This window comes from Panthera uncia, chromosome X, assembly GCF_023721935.1.
Source record: "Panthera uncia isolate 11264 chromosome X, Puncia_PCG_1.0, whole genome shotgun sequence".
Taxonomy (NCBI): Eukaryota; Metazoa; Chordata; class Mammalia; order Carnivora; family Felidae; genus Panthera; species Panthera uncia.
In genome coordinates, this window is record NC_064817.1 from 15155341 (window position 1) to 15179786 (window position 24446).

Sequence of the window (24446 nt, forward strand, 5' to 3'; positions counted from 1 at the left end):
GCTCAGGTCAGGAGCTCACAGTTGCTGAGAATGAGCCCCACACTGAGCTCAGCTTGGAGAGCAGAGCCTGCTTGGGATTCTCTCTCTCACCCTTTCTCTCTGTCTGTCCCCCACTCATTATCTCTTTCTCTCTCAAAATAAATAATCTTTTAAAAATCTTAAAAATACATGTAGTATTATAAAATAAATGCCCAATAGTACAGTAATGTGGTACTTTTAAGACAAGTCCACATGTCATTTGATGCTCCTTGAGTGAGTGTGGGTTGGTCTCAGTGATCTGTTTTTAATGAACAGCATATGGCAAAACAATGGTATATAACATGTGAGATTAGTGCATAAAAGGTGCTACAGCTTTTCCCTTGTGCGTGCACACACACACACACACACACACACAGCGCGCGCTCGGTCTCTGTCTTTCTCTCTCTCTCAGATTTCCTGCTCTGGAGGAAGGCAGCTGCCATGTCATTTGGACACTCACAAGCAGCTCTATGAAGAGGTACACACAATAGGGAACTGAAACCAGCAGCCATGTGAATGAGCCATTCTGTAAGAGCCCCAGCCAAGCTTTCAGATGACTACAGCTCTGGCCATCATCCTGACCACACCCTCATGAGAGACCCTGAACCAGAATTACCCAGCTAGGCCATCCTCAATTTTTGACCCAAAGAACCAGTACAGTAATAAACATTTGTTTTAAGCAGCTAAGATTTGGGGTGATTTGTTATGCACAACTGATAACTAAAAAAAGTAGTATGGTATGTATAATTTCTAAATAAATATACATAATTGGGAGTACCTGTTCAACATTTGTTTTACTGATGGTATCAGTATTATGTCAAAAATGTTTGAAGGCCACTGTTATGGACTGAAGGCTGACCTAGAACCTTAGTTCTAGTCGCCCGCAGAGGCAAGAGTGGCCCAGAATCAGACATTCTTAAAAGCAGAGAGAGGACACTCAGAGCATTCTTTTTGACTCCTGTCCTCCGGAGGGCAGGCTATAATAAGGACAAGGTCTTTAGGAAGTTGTTCCAAGGCACTAAGATTTAGGAAGATGCAAAAAGTTAAATGGTTTTCCAAGGATGGATGAAATTTTAAACCAAATTCACCACTTGAGCAGTCTCTGGAGGTTGATGGAAACAGAGACCCCACGTTAAGCACAGGGAATAATCACACTGTTAGATAAACCAGTCCCGAGGTGAGTGAGTGGGTTTCAACCTACCGGAGAGGCCTCCGCTCCTGCAGGGGCTCCTTTCCCAGAATCTGCTGTGCCAGATGTAGATGTAGTCTTCTTCCTCTCAGCACTCCGAGTGGGAGAAGACTTGTAAGAAGATTTAAGAGGGCCAGCAGGAGCTACACGAGGACAGGCATGGGATACTAGAGAGTTAAAATATCACAAAGAGATAGGGAGCACAGATGGAAAAAGTAGGGGGAGCAGGGAATTGGGAAGAACACATTTCTGTTAAAATGTGACATGGGCAATCCACATTCTCCAAATATCACCAAACTTTTTCTAGTATATATGCAGAATAGACGCTATCTTGAAAGACTCCCATACTCAATGCTCAAGAGCCCAGTTAATTTCATGAGTTCAAAGTCTGGGCTTTGGAACCAGACAGAACTAGCACTGTCACCAAACAGCTAGATCACTTTGGGCAGATTACTTAACCTCTCTAAACATCAATTTCCTTGTGCAGTTCAAGAGTTAACACAGCAGGCCTGACTACTGTCTTTGGAGAGGCCTACTTACAAGATTGGCCCCTGATCAACACCTGGGAACTTAGATTTAAGAAGGGCTCTTACCCCCTAACTGACCAGTAGCTCACTCTGCCTCTGCTATTTGTGCAAACAACATGACTTATTGTGAAATTCGGGTATATAATTGACAGAGGGTGCCTATGTGACCAGTCCTCAATGAAAACCCTGGGCAATGAGTCTCTAACGAGCTTTCCTGGTCGGCAACATTTCACATGTGTTATCACAGCTCGTCGCTGGGGGAATTTTTTTTTTAACGTTTATTTATTTTTGAGACAGAGAGAGACAGCGCATGAATGGGGGAGGGTCAGAGAGAGGGAGACACAGAATCTGAAACAGGCTTCAGGCTCTGAGCTGTCAGCACAGAGCCCGATGTGGGGCTCGAACTCACGGACCGCGAGATCATGACCTGAGCCGAAGTCGGCCGCCCAACCGACTGAGCCCCCCAGGCGCCCCAAGTTGGGGGGGGGGGCGGGAATTAAGCACGTCCCGTGTGACTCCACTGGGAGAGGACTCTTGGAAACTTGCACCTGGTGTCCTCTGGACTTTGCTTGTGTGCCAGTTCCTTCTGCTGATGTGCTGTGCAGCCTTCCACTCTAACACATCACGGCTCTGAGTGCCACCATATGCTGAGTCCTAGCAATCACAAAACCTGGGGCTGGTCTTGGAGACGCTGATACAATTGATGCGAGAAGCAGGAACTGTGAGCTTGACCCTGATTCATTGACATATGGTAAAAGTGGTGTTTGAAAAACAAAGGCTGAAGGGATGGAGGATGGTGACCTTCTGGTGCCTGGTGGCTATGGAGTCAGCTACCATATCACACAGAAGCCAAGCTGTTGTGTGTTGCAAGAGGTGAAATACCTATGCTATTTGAAGATAACCCATCCAACTCCAAGAGCTGGCTTGCTGGATCCCGTGGCTGCTTTTCGCCACACTGGCTAAAGTAAGGGGAAGTAAGGGGAAAAATACAACCCAGGTGATGTCTTTGGTTTTTGTTTTTTCCCTCAAGCGGGAGCGAGGCACAACCTCCTTGTTCTTTGCCATCGGTGGTTTGGCTGGAAATTAAAACTCTAAGTACTGGAACCAGAACAAACCTTCCTACCTGATTCTTTTTGTGCTGACTTTTGTATAATGGAGCCTCTGGAAAAAGGGAGACATGACAAGAGAGCAATCTCCAGACAGAGAGATACATAAGGAGTTTTAAAAATCAAGCCAGGACTATTACAGATACAGAACACCCTGTATACAGATACAGAGCCTAACCTGTGAAAGTATCACGGATACTGGCTGCACCATCTGCATCATAGACAAATGCTCACGGGAAAGAGCTTGTTTTCTGATGGGACCATCTGACATGGGACTGCTGGTCAGCTCTTAATTTCTGATGCAGAGCCTAATTATATTCCTAACTTGTGATTCCTGCCACAGCTGTGAGCTGGGACAGAGTACTCACAGGGAGTATGACCCCTTCACCCAGCCCTGATGATTAGACTCAACACCTGCTGACAAGATTTTTGGTATTTGACTTTCTGGGATGAAAGTTTGTAACAACAGACTGGGAATCTGACTCTACTTCCCTCCCTTCCCTTTCTCCTGCTACACACACTTGAGGAAGGCAATTTGTTGAATGCACCTGTTCCCAAGGAAGGATTGCTTTTTTCTAGGCTATTCATTGCATAAATTAATAAGATTACAGAGATGGCAGTTGATGCAAATCTATCTTGAAATTTTTTTTTGAAAATTCAGGATTTTGTTCCTGAACATGAGTGTCTTTCTGGTTAAGTTAAAATTTTTTGTAAAAATGTTCTTGTCCTTCTGACATTCAACCTTTCCTTATGAAAGGTCATTTTAAAAATAGACGACTGAGAAAATGTAAAGTTTCAATTACTGAATGGGGCACACTGGTAACAATAAAAACAACAACAACAACAACAACAACAACAACAACAAAACCTAGCACCTGGAATGGTGCCAGGGAGGGGAAGGACATTTGTGATTTCTATTTTCCAGAACTGTTCCTGAGAACTCTCCCTTCTTCTGGAGGAAAAATCATGCTGCCTGTGCCAGCTGCTGTGAGTGCTTCACATTGCAAGTGGACTGCTGAGCCCAAGTTGCATGTGACAGTGGGACTGTGAACCACAGGGTGGGCCAGTTCCTGCAAAGTCCCTAAAGAACACCTCCACATGCTGTCCGCACTCAGCAGGCAACGAACTTGTGTTGTTGACAGAACTGTTTAGAACTGGCCACCTCACTGGGGCGCCTGGGTAGCTCAGTCGGTTAAGCGTCTGACTTCAGCTCAGGTCATGATCTCACACTCCATGAGTTCAGGCCCTGTGTCATGCTCTGCACTGACAGCTCAGAGCCTGGAGCCTGCTTCAGATTCTGTGTCTCCCTCTCTCTCTGCCCCTCCCCAGCTCATGCTCTGTCTCTCTCTCTCTCTCTCTCCCCCCCCCCAAAAAATAAATAAAAATGAAAAAAATGAAAAAGTAAAAAGAACTGGCCACCTCAGGCAGTCCCTCTGAAAACAAGGACCCAACTGAATTCCTTGGGCCAGACTAAGAACCCTGGGGCGAGAAGACCCTTGGTGGGAAAGACACAAAGGGGACAGGTTGCCCTGTGGTGGCCAACCAATGTATGTCCTGCTGGGGGCTCCCCAACACTGTAAACCATCTCCAGGGGACATGTGTGCCCTCAGGGATTATATTTCTTAAGTTCTGACTACTGTGATACTGCCTCAGCCCTGAAAGACTCTGGGACAGCTTCACCTTACTGGTCAAGGCCAGGCTGGGCTGGGCCTGAACTGATGCCTTGGGCCAGGTTAAAAAAAAGAAAAAAGGTTCATAGAGAAACTTACTGAGGAAGTTACCTGGCTTTCTAAGACAGACCTTTATGGCTAATGGTCTGTGTTTTAACTGGCTAAGTTCAGAACCTCTAAACAGCGTAAGTGAGGTCAATACCATAGATTGGCCTCAGCCTGCTGTATAGAATCCTGCTGATGACAATTCTGCTGTAATGGTGCCTTCACCAAGGACCAAGGGGATAGACTGAGCAGAAAAGAAATACAAAGCAGATCTGACTGCTGGCCTTGGAAAGGCTGGCTTACAAGGTTGGCCCGGGCATCAGGGAATCTGGATTTCGGGAGGGTTCCCACCATTAACCGGTAAAAGTAACTAGCTCACTGTGCCAAAGCTGTTTGTACAAATAGCATGATTTATCCTGAACACTTGCTTTCCTTCTGACAGTCTGGAATTTGGGTATGTACCAGGCAGGGGGTAGCTACGTGACCATCCTCCAATAAAAACTCTGGGCAGTGAGTCTCTAATAAGCTTCCTTGTAGGTAATACTTCATACATGTCACAACTCATTGCCGAGGGAATGTGCCCTATGTGGCTCCAGAGGAAGAGGACTCTGGAAACTTGTTCCTGGTCTTTCCCAGACTTCATCCTATGGCCTTTTCCTTTTGCTGATTTTGTTCTGTAGCCTTGCACTGTTATAAATCATAGTTGGGAGTACTCCTAGAGAATCACTGACCCTTCAAGTGGTCTTGAGGACTTCCTGACACATTCCTTGTTCTCAAAAGGGAGACCTTCCTACTTCTCAGGCATTTTTTCCGTTTAAGAGATAATTCATGTACCACAAAACTATCCTTTAAAAAGTTCACGATTTAGTGGTATTTAGTATATTCACAAGTTGTGCAATTATAACTACAGTTAAATTCCAGAATATTACCCCCAAAACAAACCCTGTACCCATTAAGCATTCATTCCCCTTCCCCATTCCCTCAGTCCCTAGCAACCACTAATTTACTGTCTTTCTGGATTTGCTTATTCTGGACAATTCATATAAATGGAATCACAGAATTTGTAGCATTTGTGTTTGGCTTCTTTCACCGAGCATAATGTTTTCAAGGTTCATCACATAGCATGTATCAGTACTTCGTTTCTTTTTATAGCTGAGTAATATTCCATTTTATGGATACACCACATTTTGTTTGCCCATTCATCTTTTGGACATTTGGGCTGTTTCCACTTTGTGGCTAATATGAATAATGCTGCTAAGAACTACTCAGGTACAAGTTTTTGTGTGTTTTCAATTTTCTTGGGCCTGTACCTAAGAGTCCAGTTGCTAGGTCACATGGTAACTCTATGTTTAACTTTTTGAGGAACTTGCCAGACTGTTTTCCAAAACAAGTACATCATTTTACATTCCCACCAGCAATTTATGAAGGTTACAGTTTCTCCATATCTTTGTCAACACTTACTATTTTTCCTTTTTTCTTTGAATTTTAGCCATCCTAGTAAGTGTGAAGTGGTATCTCATTGTGGTTTTGACATATATTTCCATAATGTCTAATGATGTTGAGCATCTTATCATATGCTTATTGGCCATTTCTTTATCTTCTTTGGAGAAATAGCACAATTACTCAGAAACTAGTAGGTTGCTTCTAGAAATCAGAAGTAGATAAAGGATTATATGTCATGTCTATGTCATCTAACTAAATACACTATCTTGGGAACTAAGACCACACCTGCCCTAATGTGGACACAATGTTGCTAATCTGCAAACAGAGAATGCCAGCCCTCATTAATCTTGCTATGACAATTTGATCCGATTTGGTCAAGAAAAAGTTTTCATAGGGTGGCCTGGAATTTCTCAGACTTCAGTGTATCTGTCTTCCTTACAAGCTCCCAGGTGATACTCATGTTGATGGTCCATGGGCCACCCTTTGAGTAACAAGGCTCTAGACATTTGAGCTCTTACTATTGTAAACATTGTCCTATCTCATTTAATTCTCATGACAGTTTAAAGTAATTCAATTTTATAGATAAGGAAACTGAGCCTTAGAGAGGTTAATGAATTTACCCAAAGTGGAAAGAGCTAGTAAGTGGTAAATCTGGTTATGGTATTCCAGACATTGTGGTTTATAGGCTACGTTGCCAAATCACTCTTTAAAAAAGTGTACTCACCTCCATAGCTCATGAAATAGATTTTTTTCCCCCTAATCCACATGCCCTCAATCATAAAATAATTTACTTACCTCTGTGACACTTAAAAGAAAAACAACCATAGCAACAGCAAAACACTGGTGGGTAGAAAATGTGATTAACCACTGAAGACATTTCACAAAGTAAGCAAATGGGAAACAAAATACAAAAATTCAGGAATAGTTCATAGATCAACCAACATCACTTTGGGCACTTTTCTCAGTGTCACCAGCTTGGCCTCTTTTACCTGAGTCACTGGTTTGCTCAGAGAGCATGAGTGTACTTCTGCTTCTGGCTAAAGAAGCCTGTGTGGGAGTCAACAGTCGCATAACAAGAAAGGTTTCCATGGGACTAAGGTGTGTGCGATGAGCTGAGGGATGGAATCAAATGAAAATTTTAAAAAGCAAAATTAAAACAAAATAAAATGTTTAAAACAACACAGAGCATGATGCAAATTAACTTTTGGGTGGCAGAATGTGGAAAATAAAAATATTCTAGCAAAGGATGGCTTCGGAGTTCATTATACTAAAATAAAACAAATGATGTCATTTGGAGTTTGGGAGAGTGTGGTAATTCTTTTAGGGTGCCAGAATTCATTCAGTATGCTATTACAGTATTACAATATTACCTGTATCATGTGAAGAGAATTAGCCCATCTCCCAAGATGTAATATGGACTCAAGAAACCATTTACTCACCTAGTAGATCTAACATTGAAAAAAAGATTACTCCTACGAAACACTTTAGGTTCTCTGTTAAAAAACATTTCATTATACGCTGATTTTGTTAATGTATAAATATGCATCTGTTCATACTTTTTCCATGTAAATAAGGGCAAAAAATAAATAAGAACTACAAAAATAAAAATAGCCAACTTATCAGCTTAAATGGAAGTAGTAGTAGTCATAATTTAAAATTCAGTAACCAAAATGTCATTTTGGATGGCTTTGGAATATATTATATGGTAATGAATTAACTATTCCATTACTTTGAATTTTGGGGTACCCATTAGCCAGTAAATGGTTTGGGAATTGAAATTTTTCAATTTATAATCCACAAGCAGATAATTCAGTTGCCAAGAATATGTACTAACATACTGATATCTTTACATAGTAATCATTGCAAATATGAATTTAACACCAATATGTAACCCTGTGAATTAATGAAAACATATGGAATACACTCACTATGGAACAGCTATACAGAGTTAAGAGCAAGTAGATGTTTTCTCATTCACCTTGCAGTTAATTCAAGGTTTCCAGCATTCAGTTCACCCATGAACTGCATCAGGGATCAGCAACACTGACACTTACAGGGTTTCTGACCTGACAGCCTCTGTGCTGAAGGTGCAAGATCAATGCCAGTGAAAAACAACCAGAAAGGCACACTGGCCTATTCAAAGTCAAAACCCGTTTCCTGCTTGCCCTTTGGTAATGCCTGACCTGTTAAATACTTCACTGGCACCTGACTCTTCTCCAATAATGCTTTAAAATACGTGTTTAGGGGCGCCTGGGTGGCTCAGTCGGTTAAGTGACTGACTTTGGCTCAGGTCGTGATCTCACGGTTTGTGAGTTCAAGCCCCGCGTTGGGCTCTGTGCTGACAGCTCAGAGCCTGGAGCCTGCTTCAGATTCTGTGTCTCCCTCTCTCTGCCCCTCCCCCATGCACGCTCTCTCTCTCAAAAATAAACAAACATTAAAAAAATTTTTTTAAATAAATAAATAAAATACACATTTAATGCATGGAGAGCATCATTCTCTTCCCTAACCTATATACTCTGGAAGGTGTAAGTTCCTGCTTTTAGTGACTTATCTGAGCCTCAATTAGAACACGAGCAGTTTTAAATCTATTCAGTTTCTGGAACCGGCACACGTCCTACACATGCCATCTTCCACCTCAAAATGAGTGCCAGAACAGGCCACCCATTCTTTTCTCCTTTTAAAGCCTTCATATTAGTTCTGAACTTGTTTTCAAACAGAAATGGGCAGGCCTACAAACCACAGACAATAGCATAGCCCCATTTTTTTCATACCTGTAAGTTTTCCATGAACCTCAGCCTGATGACTTCTGCTGTTTCTGGCTAATCAACTAGATCACATCAATCAATAACCAGGCAGTTACTTTTTTAACGGTCTTCTCTGCCCACTGGTCAATTAATTCTAGGGCAGGATAACTCCTACATGCACTGTAGAAAATGGAATAGTCTCTTTCAGACTGAAAGAATATCATTAATTCCTGCACCTATTCAACAACGATCTGACTCTAAAGAGTGATGCCACTTTCCAAAGTCCCATTAAGTGAGGTCCTGAGGCTCCCACATTCAGACCACAAGGCTAGGATAATGGAGGTATTTGCAGGAGGCTCAAGGGGTTCTCACAAAGGCCGATGTTAAGACACTCACACTAGAAAAGAGGAAAACTACAGAGACCAGGTCTACTTGTTCACTTGCCTCGGTCTGGGGAATAGGATATTGCCACGGTGGATGAAGACAGGCGCTTACTCATGGGAGGCTCCGTCTGCTTTGGCAAATTCATGGCTGATGTTGAAAGTTTGTCACATGCTGCAGAGAAACGCATTAAAGACATTGGTATTCACACCATTGTAGATCGAGAAACACATATCCCAAAGTGTTCTTCCTGTCCTCATCCACACGTTTCCTAAACTGCTGTGGCACAGCACACTTCTTCCATCATCCTGCTACATACTTAGCCTATCTGGAAATGCCCAGGCCACGGCAGTCATCAGTCTGAAGCAGGATCTTCTCTTCAATTTCAAACGTTCAACCTCACTCAACTGTTCAACTAAAGCCACACTAATCCCACCAGCAAATCAACTCCTTGTGTCCAGGGACTTTTAAGCACATTCAGACTACACAAAAACAAAACCAGTCTAGACACAGAGACAAATCACCACTGGAAAATGTTCTATGGTCTGATACTGAGCTGAAACCAGACTTTCTGACAGTTATCTATAGGCTCAGGTTGGAGAGAGAAGTAATGTGTACTGCAAGAAGCTGTATTTAAAGCAGAACCACCTTTAGCAGCTGGTTTCTTCCTCTTCTCAAGAGATGGGATCACAATGGCCCTTTCTCTAGTGCTGTGACTATTTATGGTTAGGATTTTAACACATGATCTGGGATCTGGTGTTCTTAACTTGCAGCCGTTATTTTATTTTAGACTGGTTTCTAAATTAAACCATTATAGCAAATGAAGAGGTGCTGATAGTGCCGTGCCACGCCCTATCAAAGCCTGAGGCAAAAGGAAAGATGTATGCCCTTGGCTTTAAAGGAAGCAAACTCATTAATAATATTTTCAAAATCTACTCCTCTCCTCATACTGTTTTCAAATGTGAAAATTGCCATGTTTTACAATGTGTCATCAAATGACAATCTTAAGTAATTTTTAATTGTCTTAAGCTGGAGTGAAATTATAATAAATTCTATTTTGGTATAAATAAAATATTTAAATTTAAAATGATGTGAGATTTGGTGCGCCTGGGTGGCTGAGTCAGTTAAATGTCCGACTTTGGCTCAGGTAACGATCTTGCGGTTCATGAGTTCAAGCCCCGGGATGAGCTCTGTGCTGACAGTTCAAAGGCTCAAGCCTCCTTCAGATTCTGTGTCTTCCTCTCTCTCTCTCTTCACTTCCCCCACTCATGCTCTGTCTCTCAAAAATAAATAAAAATATTAAATTTTTTTTTAAAAAATGATGTGAGTTTTAGTAGACCTACTCAATTTTTCAGCATTTTTTCTGAGTACTTCAATGTTCTGAAAAAAAAATTAACCAGTAGAAATTACATAAAACCAAGTGTAAAAGGGTACACATTTCCCCTTTTGCTGTAGGCTCCATTATGGCTGACTCAGTATGGTACTCGCCTTTAGAAATTGGATATTTTGTTCATCATGGATTATTACGCATTCATTTAGATTTATTCAAATATTAATTAATCTCGATAACTTAGATCTTTGGTAATGCTTTAAATTGTGTGTCCAAGTCACATATTGTGCTTGCCTCGCCCTGGCCCGAGCCCTGCGTGTGATTCCCAAGGGGTAATTATCAACTCCTACCTACTGCCCCTCTCTGTTAAGGGAAGACCAGTGCCACATTAGAGTTAACTTGGCCCATGCAGCAAAGTGTCTGCTACTCAGCAACACCAGTAAGGATTTTTCTTTGTCAAAGGAATGCTGGAAGCCAAGGATATTTATTCCTACTGCTGTAACTTGACCTTCCGTATTGCTGATAAATACTGCATCCTGTTTACATCTTGTTTTTCTTTGCCAGTCAAAGATGGATTAAATTTCTAAAGTCTTTATTAAATGGAAGCAAAATTTTACTAATTCTGCTCTTGTTCTAGGCACTAAGAATTTCCCAGGCCTGTATCCAAAAACAGAGAGCCTATTAGATAGAGTAAATCAAAAACAAAGCAAACTTATCTCCTTTAGATTTCCAGTGCTGGTACCGATAACCTCACTACCACTCTGTCTCAAACACCTCTTCCAGGAATCTATCATATTAACACACAGAACTCTCTAAGGGCACAGGTTTTGGTAACCAGAAGTGACTGAAACACCTTACTACTTCATGCCTAAAACCAGTAATTAGTGAGAGTATTAAAGATCTAAATGCACATAAGTCAAACACTGACAAGATTTTCAAGCAGCAGTTGGTGAGCTAAGGATGAAATGTCTCCAGGGCACTAGGGTGTAAGGCATGCACAGCTCCACGATGACAGAGGAACAAAGAAACATGGGCATGTCATTCACAGTTCTAGAAAAAAAGTTCTAAGGGGTCAGTCTAAGAAATCAACTAAGAGTGCTTGAGACAAACACGGTGATGGAGGAGGATGATCAGTACAGTCATCACAAAACGCCACGGTGCGGTGAAGCTCAGATATACCGTTGGTGGACTCGGCAGCGGTGGCACTGGTCCCTGGGTCCGGAGGAAGGGTGCTGGATGCTAAACCTAGAGGAGGGGGTGGGGTATTTTCTGATTCACCTACACAGCAAAAAATCAGAGCAAAGAGAGGTAAAAGAAAAAAGTCCCAATTTCTGGTTGAGTTTAGTTTCTAACTAGGAAATTAGAAAAAGTAACTGAAATAGGTTATTGACTTCTCCAAAAGAAAATAAAGTATATTCACTGACAGAGGGTAAAAGCACAATACAGCGAAGTCAAGAAACTGTACTACAAATGGAATCCATCTGTTTTCAGAAAAAGCTAATATACAACTCCTGTGTAACAGAATGACAAAATCACAGTAAAGAAGGCACTGGAGAGGGAAAAGCTACCCAGAGACTAGTAACAATCCACACATTACATTAAGCACTTGAAAATTTAAAGATGAGCATGAACTGGAAAATGAAATAAATAAGTCACCTTGAAACAAAATGGGAAGAGCAACAAAAATTAATAATGAGGAGGGAAAAGCCCCAGCCCCTTTTGGAGGGTAACCGCTGCTCAGCCTTTCTGGGTCACACTGCAGTAGTGACTTAGGCTACTGCCATTTGACCTTCCCTGAAATCAGAGTATACCTAGGCTTGCCATGTGCATCTGGTTAACCAGGCTCTGCATTCATTTTCTTTGCTTTTCTTTTGTTTTACCTCAAAAAGCCCAGTTACTATATCAACTGCTGTTTGCTAGCAAAAATAATGCACAGACCCCCTTAATGAGAAATACATATACAGGAAGGTTGGCATCACAGCTGATAAAGGTACCTGCAGATAACTACAAAGCATGCCCCAGATCCCGTGGGCACCAGCCTGTGCCCACGATCTTCTGCTTGACCCATGATCTCCCACCTGGGCCCTGCAATGCAGGGATAGCCCTACACTCACCATCACGTCCTCCAGGCCCTGTGGCCAGTGAAGCTCCCCATGAGCACTTCTTCTTCATCTCCAGTTGCTGTGTGCGCTCCAGGGACCGACGCATCATCGCCTCCAGCCGCTCCTGCCCAGTTCACATAAGGAAGAGCAACATTAACCACCCAGCCCCACTGTGCTGCCGAGCGGTGCTCAGGGTGAGTCACCAAATGGGTTTCTCTGTGTTAAGCATCCAAAACCTAGGCACACGTGCTCTACATCACACCAGCGAGATCTTAGTGGGTGGAGAGTAAACAATGCAGCTAGTGCTGGCTCCCAGCCCCAGGGGACAGGCTGCTGCGGCAGCCAGGCCTTGATTTGTTTAAGAATAATGCCAGACAAGCATTAACTCCTTCAGGCCTGTCTCACGTCCCATTTTGCCCTATCTACTAGAACTAGAATTGTGCTCTGGAACCAAGTGCATTCTCTCTAGTAGAAAAGCATAAAGCATTCTCATTTGAGAAAATTTAAATTAAAATATAATTTGAATTTTTGTAGCCTTAAACATAACTTTCTGGAGTATACATACATGGCTTTGAGATCTATTTTACCAAGACCCATTTTCATCTTAGAACTTCTTAAAGGGGAATCAATCGTTTTCTACATTGTAACATTTTCCTGCTACATAGTATTCTGGGCATAATGCTGCATATTTCAAAATTTAAAAGAGACAAGAGTAGGGAACCTTCTGGCCACAAAACAAAGCATCGATGCATTCTCAACAGTTAGACAGGGGGTGGGGGGGGGTGGTGAGGAGAAGAACTAGACGGTTTCTAGCCAGAAGAGAAAAAACAACAACAAAACAAAACAGGCTTTTCTCTTACCAGAGCATTTATTAAAAAGCACTCTCCTGTGTTACCAAAGTGTTATATTCATAAACTTGGGTCTGACGGCTGGCAAATATTTCCTCAGCACTGGAGTGAAGCTGTTCTAATTTTGCATTCTCCACCACCCCAATGACACTGCAAATACCAAATCCTCTCCCTGACTCTACTACAGAAAGCCTGAAGCAAGGAAAACAGGTACATGCTGATGCCCTTTTGCCTTCATAAAAGCCAACCCTGAGACGCTTTAGGAATCCTAGCCCAATCTAAAACAAAAAGATAACTATTTTCTCATGGCTTGAATAAAAAGCAAGCAAAATTAATTCAGGGAAGCACCAACTGAGTAACCATGACTTCAAAATCAGGGAAAGGCTCCTCCTTTATTTTACTTACTAGAAACACAGAAAGGTCGCTTATGAGGTGTCTGGATCTATCCCTTCTGTCTATACCAGAGAGATGGGATGTGCATTATCTACATCTCAGCTTCCTCTGCATAATTTTTCTCTGAATAGCACTTTGGTAAGACATGGTCTCTCCAGGGACCTCTGAGTAGAAAGGGGATTTTTTTTCTCCTGTAAATCTCAGATTTTTATTTGCTCTAGCTTTTGGCTGAGACTCTACAATTATGAGTGTGCATTTCCTAGCAAAGTCCTGTCCTCATGACCCTGGCCCATTAAATTCTGACAGCCAAACCTCAGGGCCTACCCCAAGAAAAGTTGGGGATTTAGAGGGACTAGAACGTCTTGACTATTTGACACTTGAAGTACGGTCGCTTGAGACCAGGACTGAAAATTATTTCATTATATGGATTTAACATGAAATATTTAACCAGTGACCTAATACAAGTGTTGAAACCTTTTACCTCGAGTGAATTTAGTATTGAGTGGGTTATGGGAGATTTCCTACATGCCAGAAGGATCTCACAAGACACTCCTTCATTTACTAGGAGATCAATGACAACTAAGAACACCAAGACTTGTCAGCCAAACTGAGCAGCTACATAGGGGTATAATTACAAGAGAATGTTCACCCAAAGCTATACCTACTCCTGGACTGTTCCGTTACCTTAAAGAAAAAAAAAAAAAAAAACCTCTGCCATCCACCCCCTACCCGCTGAGTTGGTGCAAATTCTACTGTTAGAGATACATTCCTTTGAATCATAAGCAGGTTTATGAAAATGAAGCTATCCTGAAGAGAAGACACAATTACTCTGTGTCACACACTTTTGCAGAGATGATGAAAAACAGGTGGTAATCAAACTCTATAGTATGAGACTTATGGAACTCAAAGTCATCAGAATGGGATAATTCAAATATGTCAAAGCACTGGTCCACTTCACTCTTGTTAGAGGTTAGTCCTATATTGTATTATCGTGTGTGTGTGTGTGTGTGAGAGAGAGAGAGAGAGAGAGAGAGAGAGAGAGAGAGAGAGACAGAGAGAGACACAGAGAGAGACAGAGAGAGAGGGAGAGAGAGAGAAAGAGAGATGAAAGGAGGGAGGGAGAGGGAGAGAGAGATTTTTCTATTCCTTCATTGGATGGAATGGAAATAATCCTAGATTTGGAGTCAGAAATATGGCTTCAAATCGCACCTCTGCCTGCCACTTTCTAGCCCTATGACCTTGAGTTAATAATTTAACATCCTTGGGCATAAGTTTTCTATCTATAAATGGGGATGATATTGATATTTTTGTAAACTCCCATGTATACTTACCTAAAGTTTTTTCCTCACGTTAAAAAAAGTGGGGATAACAGTACCCATATCACCAGATCACTCAAGTCTATGAGACAATAACTAGCATAATATGTCCTTAACCAACACTAGCTGAATCCAGATTTGAATAGGAAAAATTATTATTATTTTTTAAAAATGTTCATTTATTATTGAGAGAGAGAGAGAGAGAGAGAGAGAAAGAGAGAGAGAAAGGGAGAGAGAGCACACGTGCGCTCAAGTGGGGGAGGGGCAGAGAGAGGAAAACAGAATGTGAAGCAGGCTCCAGGCTCTGAGCTATCAGCACACAGCCTGATGTGGGGCTTGAACCCACGAACCATGAGATCATGACCTAAGCTGAAGTCGAAGTCGGACACTTAACTGACTGAGCCACCCAGGCACCCCTAAGAATTTGCATTTCTAACAAGTTCTCAGGTGATGCAGATGCTGCTGGTCCTGGGACCTCAATGTGAGAACCACTGGTTAGAGGAAAGGCTGAGCATAACAGAGCATGCAAGGAAGTTCAATCACACCAGAATAACACTATTAATAAATATTATAGCTGCATACTGCATACTGAAATTCCTGCCAAATTCTCGTTCTCCTGAGTATCACTGGATAATCAACAGAGGATGGGGAAAGGGCAAGGTAGATTCTTGTCCTGAGAATGTCCTCTACTGGGTAAGCCTTAGTGGAAGGAAGGAATGAGGGGACCTCACCCTTGACCCCTTTAACTCTGGCCTTAGGTCTGCCTGGATGAACTCAGAGGAGAACCAAGACCAAGGTGAGCCACAGAGTTGGCTGAGGAGTGTAAAAGGCCTCCAGCAGGACACTGCCCAGGCAGTGTCGATGACCCAGACAGCCATCTCTAGCAGGAGTGGAGAGCTGGCTGTGCCTTTTCCACTGCCCTTACTACATGTGTTCTGGGGAACAGTGTGCGGACAAGCCCCCAAGAGGTTATCAGTAGGGCTCTGCAGAAGGTCTTTCTCTTTACAAACAGATGTCTCATCTGGCCAGAAGGCCATGTAGTCGCCATGGCCCCATGCCAGCCAATGCCCTCTGAGAGTGGCTAGCTCTCAGTTTAATGAAATTTTCGTTTTTACAGTCAGCTTGGTGGATTTTGCTAGGTATCAAGCAGTAAGAGTATGAGAAGTTGTGATGTGTCAAAAAATCCCACAGAGATGAAGCTACTCTTTGAAAGAGGGCTTTCCTGGTTATCTGTTTAACATGAGGACCATGGAGTTGGCTTCACCAAACCCCATTTCTCAGGGGCTCTAGTCAGGAAACCATACTTCGCCAAGTGGAGAATGGGTGAGTATACTGTGTTGTCAGTCTTAACCCAAGTAGGTGACAAGGGTTTGGTCCAGAAGCCTCAGTCTTGGGAGCTGTGTGGCATGTAAGGATTAGAAGAACCCAATTTGAGGAGAAAGCAGCCTTCAGTGAGGGAATGAGCTCAAGCTCAGTATCTCAAGTGGATACTGGACACCCCCTTCCCCAGGACAGGCCTGACCAGCCTCCAGCCCTTCCAGTCCTCAAAAGCCCAGGAAGCCAGGCTGTTTGTGGTGCCCACTTCGGTACTAGTAGATAGGAAGCCTCCTGGCCAAGTCTGGGGCTCACCCACACAGACATGAGGAGTTACCAAAAGTAACATCATGGCAACTCTATGGACATGGAACCAGACCAGGGCTAGGAGGGAGGGGTGGAGTCAACAGGTCTTTTATAAGCTCCTAATACCAGACCCAGAGATGTAGGACTTGGTGGGCAACCTGAATACTTACTAATAAGCTACAGTAGCAAAATGGGCTGCAATGGAATGAACCATTCCTATAGAGACTTTTCCCTGGTTGACAGAGACAGAACATGATAAGAAGAAGAAAAGATTGGAGAATCTCCACAGCCATGTGCCACGCAGGCAGCAGCACTGCTGAAGATCTCCATCGAACCATGAAGGCAAATGCACAGGGTTTCCTCTGGAAAGGGGCTCCTGAAGTGCAGACCTATCCATCCTCTCCAAAGATCACCCACAAGAATGCCAAACAGATCTCGGTACCAGCAGACTGCTGACGCTGCTGTGGTTACCAGGCCGGCCTGTATGTGGAAAGTCCCTAAGCTCCACCTGGGACTCTGGGGGCCCTGAGGGTGGGAGCAGTGGCAGAGGACGGCTGCTGTTTCCTTGTGTTGCTACACAACCATGGGAGGCCCAGGCTCTCAGCCTTGCCCTTCTGTGTCCGGGGAGAAGAGGGAAGCAAGCTCAGCTTGTATGTGTCATGACAAAGGTCAGGCAGCATCCTCCACTCCCCACCATCACCCATCTTAGGGGTGAAAGGAAACACACAAGGCAAATAGAAAATTATCTGGAAGTGCAATTGCTAAAGATTCAGCTGAAGTCACTGAAGGGAGTCTAACATTTCCGAACATTACTCTGTACAAGGTGCTTTGCTGGGCACTTTCACAAATGTCATTTCCTTCGGGCACCTGGGTGGCTCAGTTGGCTGGGCATGCAACTTCAGCTCAGGTCATGATCTCGTGGCTCGTGGGTTCGAGCCCCACATCAGGCTCTGTGCTGACAGCTCAGAGTGTGGAACCTGCTTCGGATTCTGTGTCTCCCTCTCTCTCTCTGCCCCTCCCCACTTGTGCTCGGTCTCTCTTTCTCAAAAATAAACATTAAAAAAAATTATAAAAAAAAGTCATTTGTGACCACCTCTGTTTTGGGCCGAGGAGAGTAAGTTAGAGGGTTATGAGCAGCTATGTGACTCGCCCCCAGCTACCAGCTTCCTAGTAGTGGAGCTGGGATTTGCACAGGGAACAGATGAAGCCATGTAGCTATCAGGCCACAGCCAGAAATGGCAAAGTAGGGCTAAGACCCTTGCAATGACTTCCCTTTGCTAAGAGGAACAAAGAAATCGTTATCGTTATCATATCATATGGTATCGTATTGTATTTTAGAGAGAGAGTGTGTGGGCAGGGGAGAGGGGCAAAGGGATAGAGAGAATCTCAAGCAGGCTCCACACTCAGGGTGAAGCCCGACGTAGGGCTCAGTCCCACAACCCTGGGATCATGACCTGAGCCGAAATCAAGAGTTGGATGCTCAAATGACAGAGCCATCCAGGCACCCCAGAAATCACCATTTAAATAAGGGGTGTATAGGCAAAGATGGGTCTAACTGTGTGTGTATGTGTCCATGTGCACATGTTCATGTTTTTTTTTTAATTTAAAAAAGAGGAAGGGGCAAAGATGTATAGTGATAAACCATTCAGCAATTTAAAAAGATACCAAATTTATTCAAATGTCTCTGAATCCTATAGTGCTAGCGATTAACAAGCCTCTATATTGTTCATACTAAACGATGAGTCATTATATCTTATGAATAAAAAATGATCATCACCTGATACAAGGCTATGATTACATCCTTAAAATATAGTTAAGAAAATCTATACCCCAACTATGCTTTCTAAATATATTTTCAAAGTTTAGTAACAAAGGACTCTGCAGAGGTAATTACATTCCATTTCTTTTTAAAAAGGTAACTGGAGAGAAAGGATGATTAAAGCAAGGAACCACATTAAAATTTAAATATACTAGCATCTTTGTAGTTAAAGGCAAACTATTTGCTTTTCCAGCTATGAAATATGAGGACCATCACCCTCTGCCCTCACCCTCTCCTCTGCCTTCAGGTCCCTTCCTCTAGCCTCATGTCCATCCAAGAGGCACAGGCTCACAGCACAACCCCCAGGGCTATATTAGCAGGTCCCTATCCATAATTCCTTCTGAGTCTCAAACTCAGAGAACATTAGGTCTGGAAGAGGCCTCAGAGACTGCTAAATCCAACCCCTCACTTCAGAGATAAGCAAATATCCAGACAGGCCAATTGGCTTGTCCAAGGTCACAGAGCAAATTAACACCTGAGTTGAATGAGTAAGTCTCTTCATTCTTATTCCATTGTTGCTTTCACTATACCATGTCTTGCTGCTGAGAGAAGACATGGTATGAGATGTTTTCTGTACCCTAGAGCTGGGCAGGACACTCAGATGCCCTTGAGCACCAAGCCCCGTGTGAGCCACTGAGAGGCTTGGAGGTCCTTGGACCTTACCTCCTCCTCCCGGAGTTTCTGCTTCCTCTTCTCTTCCACAGCAGCCCTCTTCTGATCCTCCCGCTGCCGCTGCTCTTCCAGTTTCCGCCATCGCTCTTCGATTTGCTTTTCATACTGGAGCTTAGCTCTTTTCTGTTTCTCCAGGATTTGCTGCTCCCGGGCAGCTGGGGGAAGGAAAGCAGAAGAGAGGTGTCATTACCAGAGCACCCCATGCTGTTTGGATTAAGACCAAAATGTAGATACAAGACTGAGACCAAAAAAGGAGCCCAGTGGGATTCTAGGCTACAGTGACTGAGATGAAGGGTTCTGGCATGTCTGCCACTAGCTGGGTGACCCTGAGCATGCTAACTACATAATCCTCTTCTGTGAAGTGGAGACCATCATGTCTGCAAAATCACAATGTTGTGAAGATTAAATGAGGCAATGCACGGAAAGTGCACAGTAACTGCCCTACACATGGAAGCTACAACTATTATTGCTATCATTAAGTGAGACTTGCCACAATGGGCAAGCCATACACTAGGTTGAGAAATGAGTTCTAAGGGTACATACACTAAAAAACATGTTAACTATGCATTTCTCATAATTAAGACATTGAGCTAGGCAAGGGGGTATAAACTCAAGACACTCCTCTCTCAAGACATTTCCTAAAACTATCTACCTGGCTGTGTCAGGGAAGGGTTCCCTGGGAGACGCATTGTGTGAACCAACCACCAGGAGGCAATCGGGAATTTGAAAGCTCATTTGTCTCAATTCAGTGGGGAAACCACTATTTACCTACCTCCCAGTACCCTGTGGGGAATACATCATACCCTTCTGTCTATAGTTTGCAAGAGGTAAGACAGCTTTTCTCAAATGGGTTCCCATTCTAACACAGAAAATGTCTTAACTGCTTATTTTCTCAGTTCTGATGATGGCCTTTCTAGATGCCCTAGAGAGAGCATAAGTGAGGGCACATAATGGATGCCTGAGGGGGCGGGGTCAGTGATTGTTTCTCATTCTTTACCATCTTATCCACAGTCTCTAGCAGAGTGTCTAGAACACAGCAGAAGTTCAATGTTTGCTAAATAAGTGTAGATTTACCCCCCAGTTCTTCATGTTCATCTAGCAATTGTCCTAGCTCTCTTCCCATTCAGTCATAAACTCCTAAGAATCTTCAGAAAACACACCACCACATCTTTATGCCTTTGTACCTAAATAGCCAAAGGGCACAACTTACCAAGACATTTTTCTCTCTCTTCTCGTCTTTCTTTAGCTAGTCTTTGTCTCTCATCAGATCTTAAAAATCCATCCATGCCTATAAAAAATATAACATGATGAAATTATTTTTCCCTCTTTCCCTATCTGGTGAGGGTGAGGGGCCACTGGTCCCACACCCTGGGTCTGGCCATACACATACATCATCCATCACCATCACCATCACATGGGGGCCCAATCCACCATTCCCCACCACACACACACACACACACACACACACACACACACACGGCCAGGCCCTGAGAGCTGAGGGGTGACAGTCACAGCTTCACACTCACCCATCAAACTGCTATAGTGGCCCCAATACCAATCCTGGAGAACCACGCTCTTTCCCTAGTCCTCTGTCCCCAGGACTGGCCCTGGAGGGAGTCAGAAAGTGCAGTTAAGTGCCAAGAAGGTCTGGCAGTGTGCAGAAAAGCACACCAGGCCTCCCTGAGCCTGGCTCCCGGGGAGATGAGAAGCACAAAAGTGGACACAACTATTACACAGATAGTGAACATTCTATTTTCTGAAGGGAGCCAACTGCTGAGGGACATGTACAAGCTCCTTGAGTAAGCACTGAGAAATACAACATTGAATTTTGACTTTGGGTTCTGTTAAATATGCTTCAATGTCAATCTTAGTATTTTATTTTTTTTACATTTTTTAAAACACTTATTTATGTGTGTGTATGTGTGTGTGTGTGTGTGTGTGTGTGAGAGAGAGAGAGAGAGAGAGAGAGAATGAATGAATGAATGAATGAATATGAGTGGAGGAGGAGCAGAGAGAGACAGGGAGACACAGAATCTGAAGCAGGCTCCAAGCTCTGAGCTGTCAGCACAGAGCCTGATGCAGGGCTCAAACTCTTGAACTGTGAGATCTTGACCTGAGCTGAAGTCACATGCTTAACTGAGCGAGCCATCCAGGTGCCCCTCAATCTTAGTATTTTAGAATCAGAAAAAAAGAAATATAATGTGCTCCTGTTTGTCATTTAAATACCTACAACAAATAAAATGGAATAGAGGACAGCCCCCCTCCACACCCCCCTGACACAAAATGTCCAGGAAACAACCTAGGAGCTCCACATCTCTACCCATCTTCTACAGGATCATAAAGAGCTTTTTGAATCAAAGACCAAATGATCTTTATGGTCATTTTAGGATTACAAATAATTTACTGCACTCAGTCACAATCAATCATTCAGGAGCATTACTTATATAACGTTCAGGCACAACATCTTAGAGAAATCAGCTTCTGTGTTAGTACAACCAGATTCACTTTCATGGTGCCTAGACCCTCCTTTCTGGTAATATCATATGCTGACTTTATTGTGTGCCTTGCTGCCACAGTTACTGCACCTCTTTTGGAGAGGTTCCTGTGACTGTCCAGGGGAAAGACCTGGAGACTTGGACTCAGTGTAGGTAGGAGGAATACAGATAGGGATGGATGTGATAAACACCAGATTGTCACAACTTCCCATGAGCATCTGATTTTGCAACCTGGATTATGTATCAGGCATACTGAAGCTCAAGACTGAAATGCTAGAAAATCAACGTGGACTATAAGTACCATTACCCATGTCTGTTTTTAGTCAACTTTTTTTTTAATGTTTTATTTATTTTTGAGAGACAGAGCATAAGCAGGGGAGGGGTAGAGAGAGAAGGAGACACAGAATCCAAAGCAGGCTCCAGGCTCTGAGCTGTCAGCACAGAGCCCGATGCAGGGCCTGAACCTGAACCGTGAGGACATGACCTGAGCCGAAGTCAGGCACTCCATCGACTGAGCCACCCAGGTGCCCCATGTTTTTATTTAGTCAAGTCTTAATAATTATGATGCTACCAACAACATGATCATCATCAAGAATCTGAAGGCCCTACAGAGAACAAACTGAGGGTTGATGGAAGTGGGGGGTTGGGGAAATGGGTGATGGGCATTGAGGAGGGCACTTATTGGGATGAGCACTAGGTGTTGCATGTAAGTGACGAATCATGGGAATCTACTCCTGAAGCCAAGACTACACTGTATGTTAGCTAACTTGATGATAAATAAAAAATAAAAATAAAATAAATTGAGGACACTAATCTAAAAAGAATCTGAAGATCCAATTTCTTAGATCATCATTGCTGGCTCCCCACAGTCTGATCTCAAACTCTCTTCCCAACTTGACCTTAGCACTGGCCCTTTCTTCCACACACCTTCTAGCTCAAAACACTCTTTCTCTCACATCCTCCTTGTACCTATTAAAACCCCACCCACCTTCAAGATCCCACAGTTCCCCAGACCCCATGATGCTCTGTGCTCCCATACAGTTGGCAGAACCCTCATTTCATTCTTCTTGGCTGCAGAGTTCTCCTCTGACTCAGTCTCCTTGGAAGGAGGGAGAGGCTACGGAGGCAAGGGTGGCTTATGTATTTCTGGGTCACCTCAGCTCAGGGCACTGTCCCCCAATAGTGCCCCTGAGGTGTACATACAATGCTCAAAGGTAGGTATGTAGTCAGTGAAAGGGAAACAAAACCAGGTTTCTCTTTTCTCTGGCACTTTCAGGCTCTAATATCTCCCTCAAGAGTTTAATTAATAAGAATTTTTCTGTGTGCAAAGTTACAAAGAGAAGCTTAGGACCCCTGAACAGATGCTTGTTTCTGTCAGCACCTATATCAACCTGTCCATCCTAGAGGGACCTAACTTTATTGTCCATGCCACCTTTCAGATGTTTATGGGCCTGCCCTCTATCTGAGGTACAGCCAAAGAAACACTGAAAATGTTCTTCAAAAAGAAGAAAAAAACCTGAAGGTTTAAAATGGCCAAGCACATTTGGAACTGGCCACATTACCCAGAGGCTTTACAAACAGAAGTCACTCTGTTCCTGGGATATGCATGATTTTAGGCTGCCCCCTTGTGGCCACTTGTAAGAGTCACAGCTACAAATCCTTTCCTTTCCAGAAAATCTTCATTATGCTCATAGTCATCATCATGTGCTTCAGAGTAGGAGGTGACGCAGTTCCTATGCACTTCTTGGATTTACTTGGCTCAATCACCCTATAATGGAGGTACTCTATTTCAACCCTCATAGGCTCAGAAATGGAGGCACAAAGAGGTTAATTAACATGTCTGAAGTCACACCATCAGAAAGTGGAGAAGCCAGATCCCAACCGAAGAATCTGACTCCAGGACTCACACTCTTAATTACTGCTTTACTGCTAAGGAAGAAATGTAACAACTTGATCTCCATGCCCATGAATGAAAGCTGTGACCCAGTATCACACACAGGGAAAAAAAAATCTCATCCTTGTCCCAGGAATAAGCCTGCAAATGTGGAGAGAGGTATAAATCTAACTCATCAGAGAAGTATCAAGTAAGCACTGCTGTGAGCCAAGCACTGACCGGCTGGGCGCAGATCTGGCCACTGCTCAAGCAGACTAATTATTTGCTTCCTCTTCAAACTAATGGTTTGGAAATGTTTTAGAGAGGCTGATGCTGGGTGGGTAAAGGGAGTAGCCAGAGAATCCTGGAGACAACTATGAAAAGCAATTCTCCTTTGGCCTGAGGAGGGTGAAGTGACTCAAACAGTCCAAATGGGTAAACTAGAGTCTCTGTACAGTCACACGGCAGCCACAAGCCACATATGACTACTTCAATTTAAAATAATCAAAGTTAGGGGTGCCTGGGTGGCTCAGTCAGTTAAATGTCTGACTTCAGCTCAGGTCATGATCTCACAGTTTGTGAGTTTGAGCCCTTGCGTTGGGCTCTGTGCTGACAGCTCAGAGCCTGGAGCCTGCTTTGGATTCTGTGTCCCCCTCTCTCTCCGCCCCTCCCCACCCTTGCACTCTGTCTCTGTCTCTCAAAAAATCAACATTAAAAAAATTTTTACATAACTAAAATAATCAAAATTAAATGCAATTAGGGGCTCCTGGCTGAGTCAGAAGAGCATGTGACTCTTAATTTTGAGGTTGTGAGTTCAAGCCCCATGGTGGGTGTAGAAATTACTTAAATAAATAA

The 24446-nt window shown here is 43.3% G+C and overlaps 1 protein-coding gene across 1 annotated transcript in view; it reads right to left on the minus strand.

Annotated features, from left to right (window-relative positions):
- The window catches only part of MAP7D2 (MAP7 domain containing 2), a 113292-nt gene that overhangs the window by 39341 nt on the left and 49505 nt on the right, over positions 1 to 24446 (minus strand). Inside the window, exons 2-8 of the mRNA XM_049643566.1 lie at positions 20434 to 20511; positions 19215 to 19378; positions 12568 to 12679; positions 11633 to 11731; positions 9187 to 9297; positions 6988 to 7110; positions 1220 to 1374 (exon numbers count right to left, since the gene is read on the minus strand). Coding sequence (XP_049499523.1) covers positions 1220 to 1374; positions 6988 to 7110; positions 9187 to 9297; positions 11633 to 11731; positions 12568 to 12679; positions 19215 to 19378; positions 20434 to 20511 — 842 coding nt within the window. The remainder of the gene's footprint in view (positions 1 to 1219; positions 1375 to 6987; positions 7111 to 9186; positions 9298 to 11632; positions 11732 to 12567; positions 12680 to 19214; positions 19379 to 20433; positions 20512 to 24446) is intronic.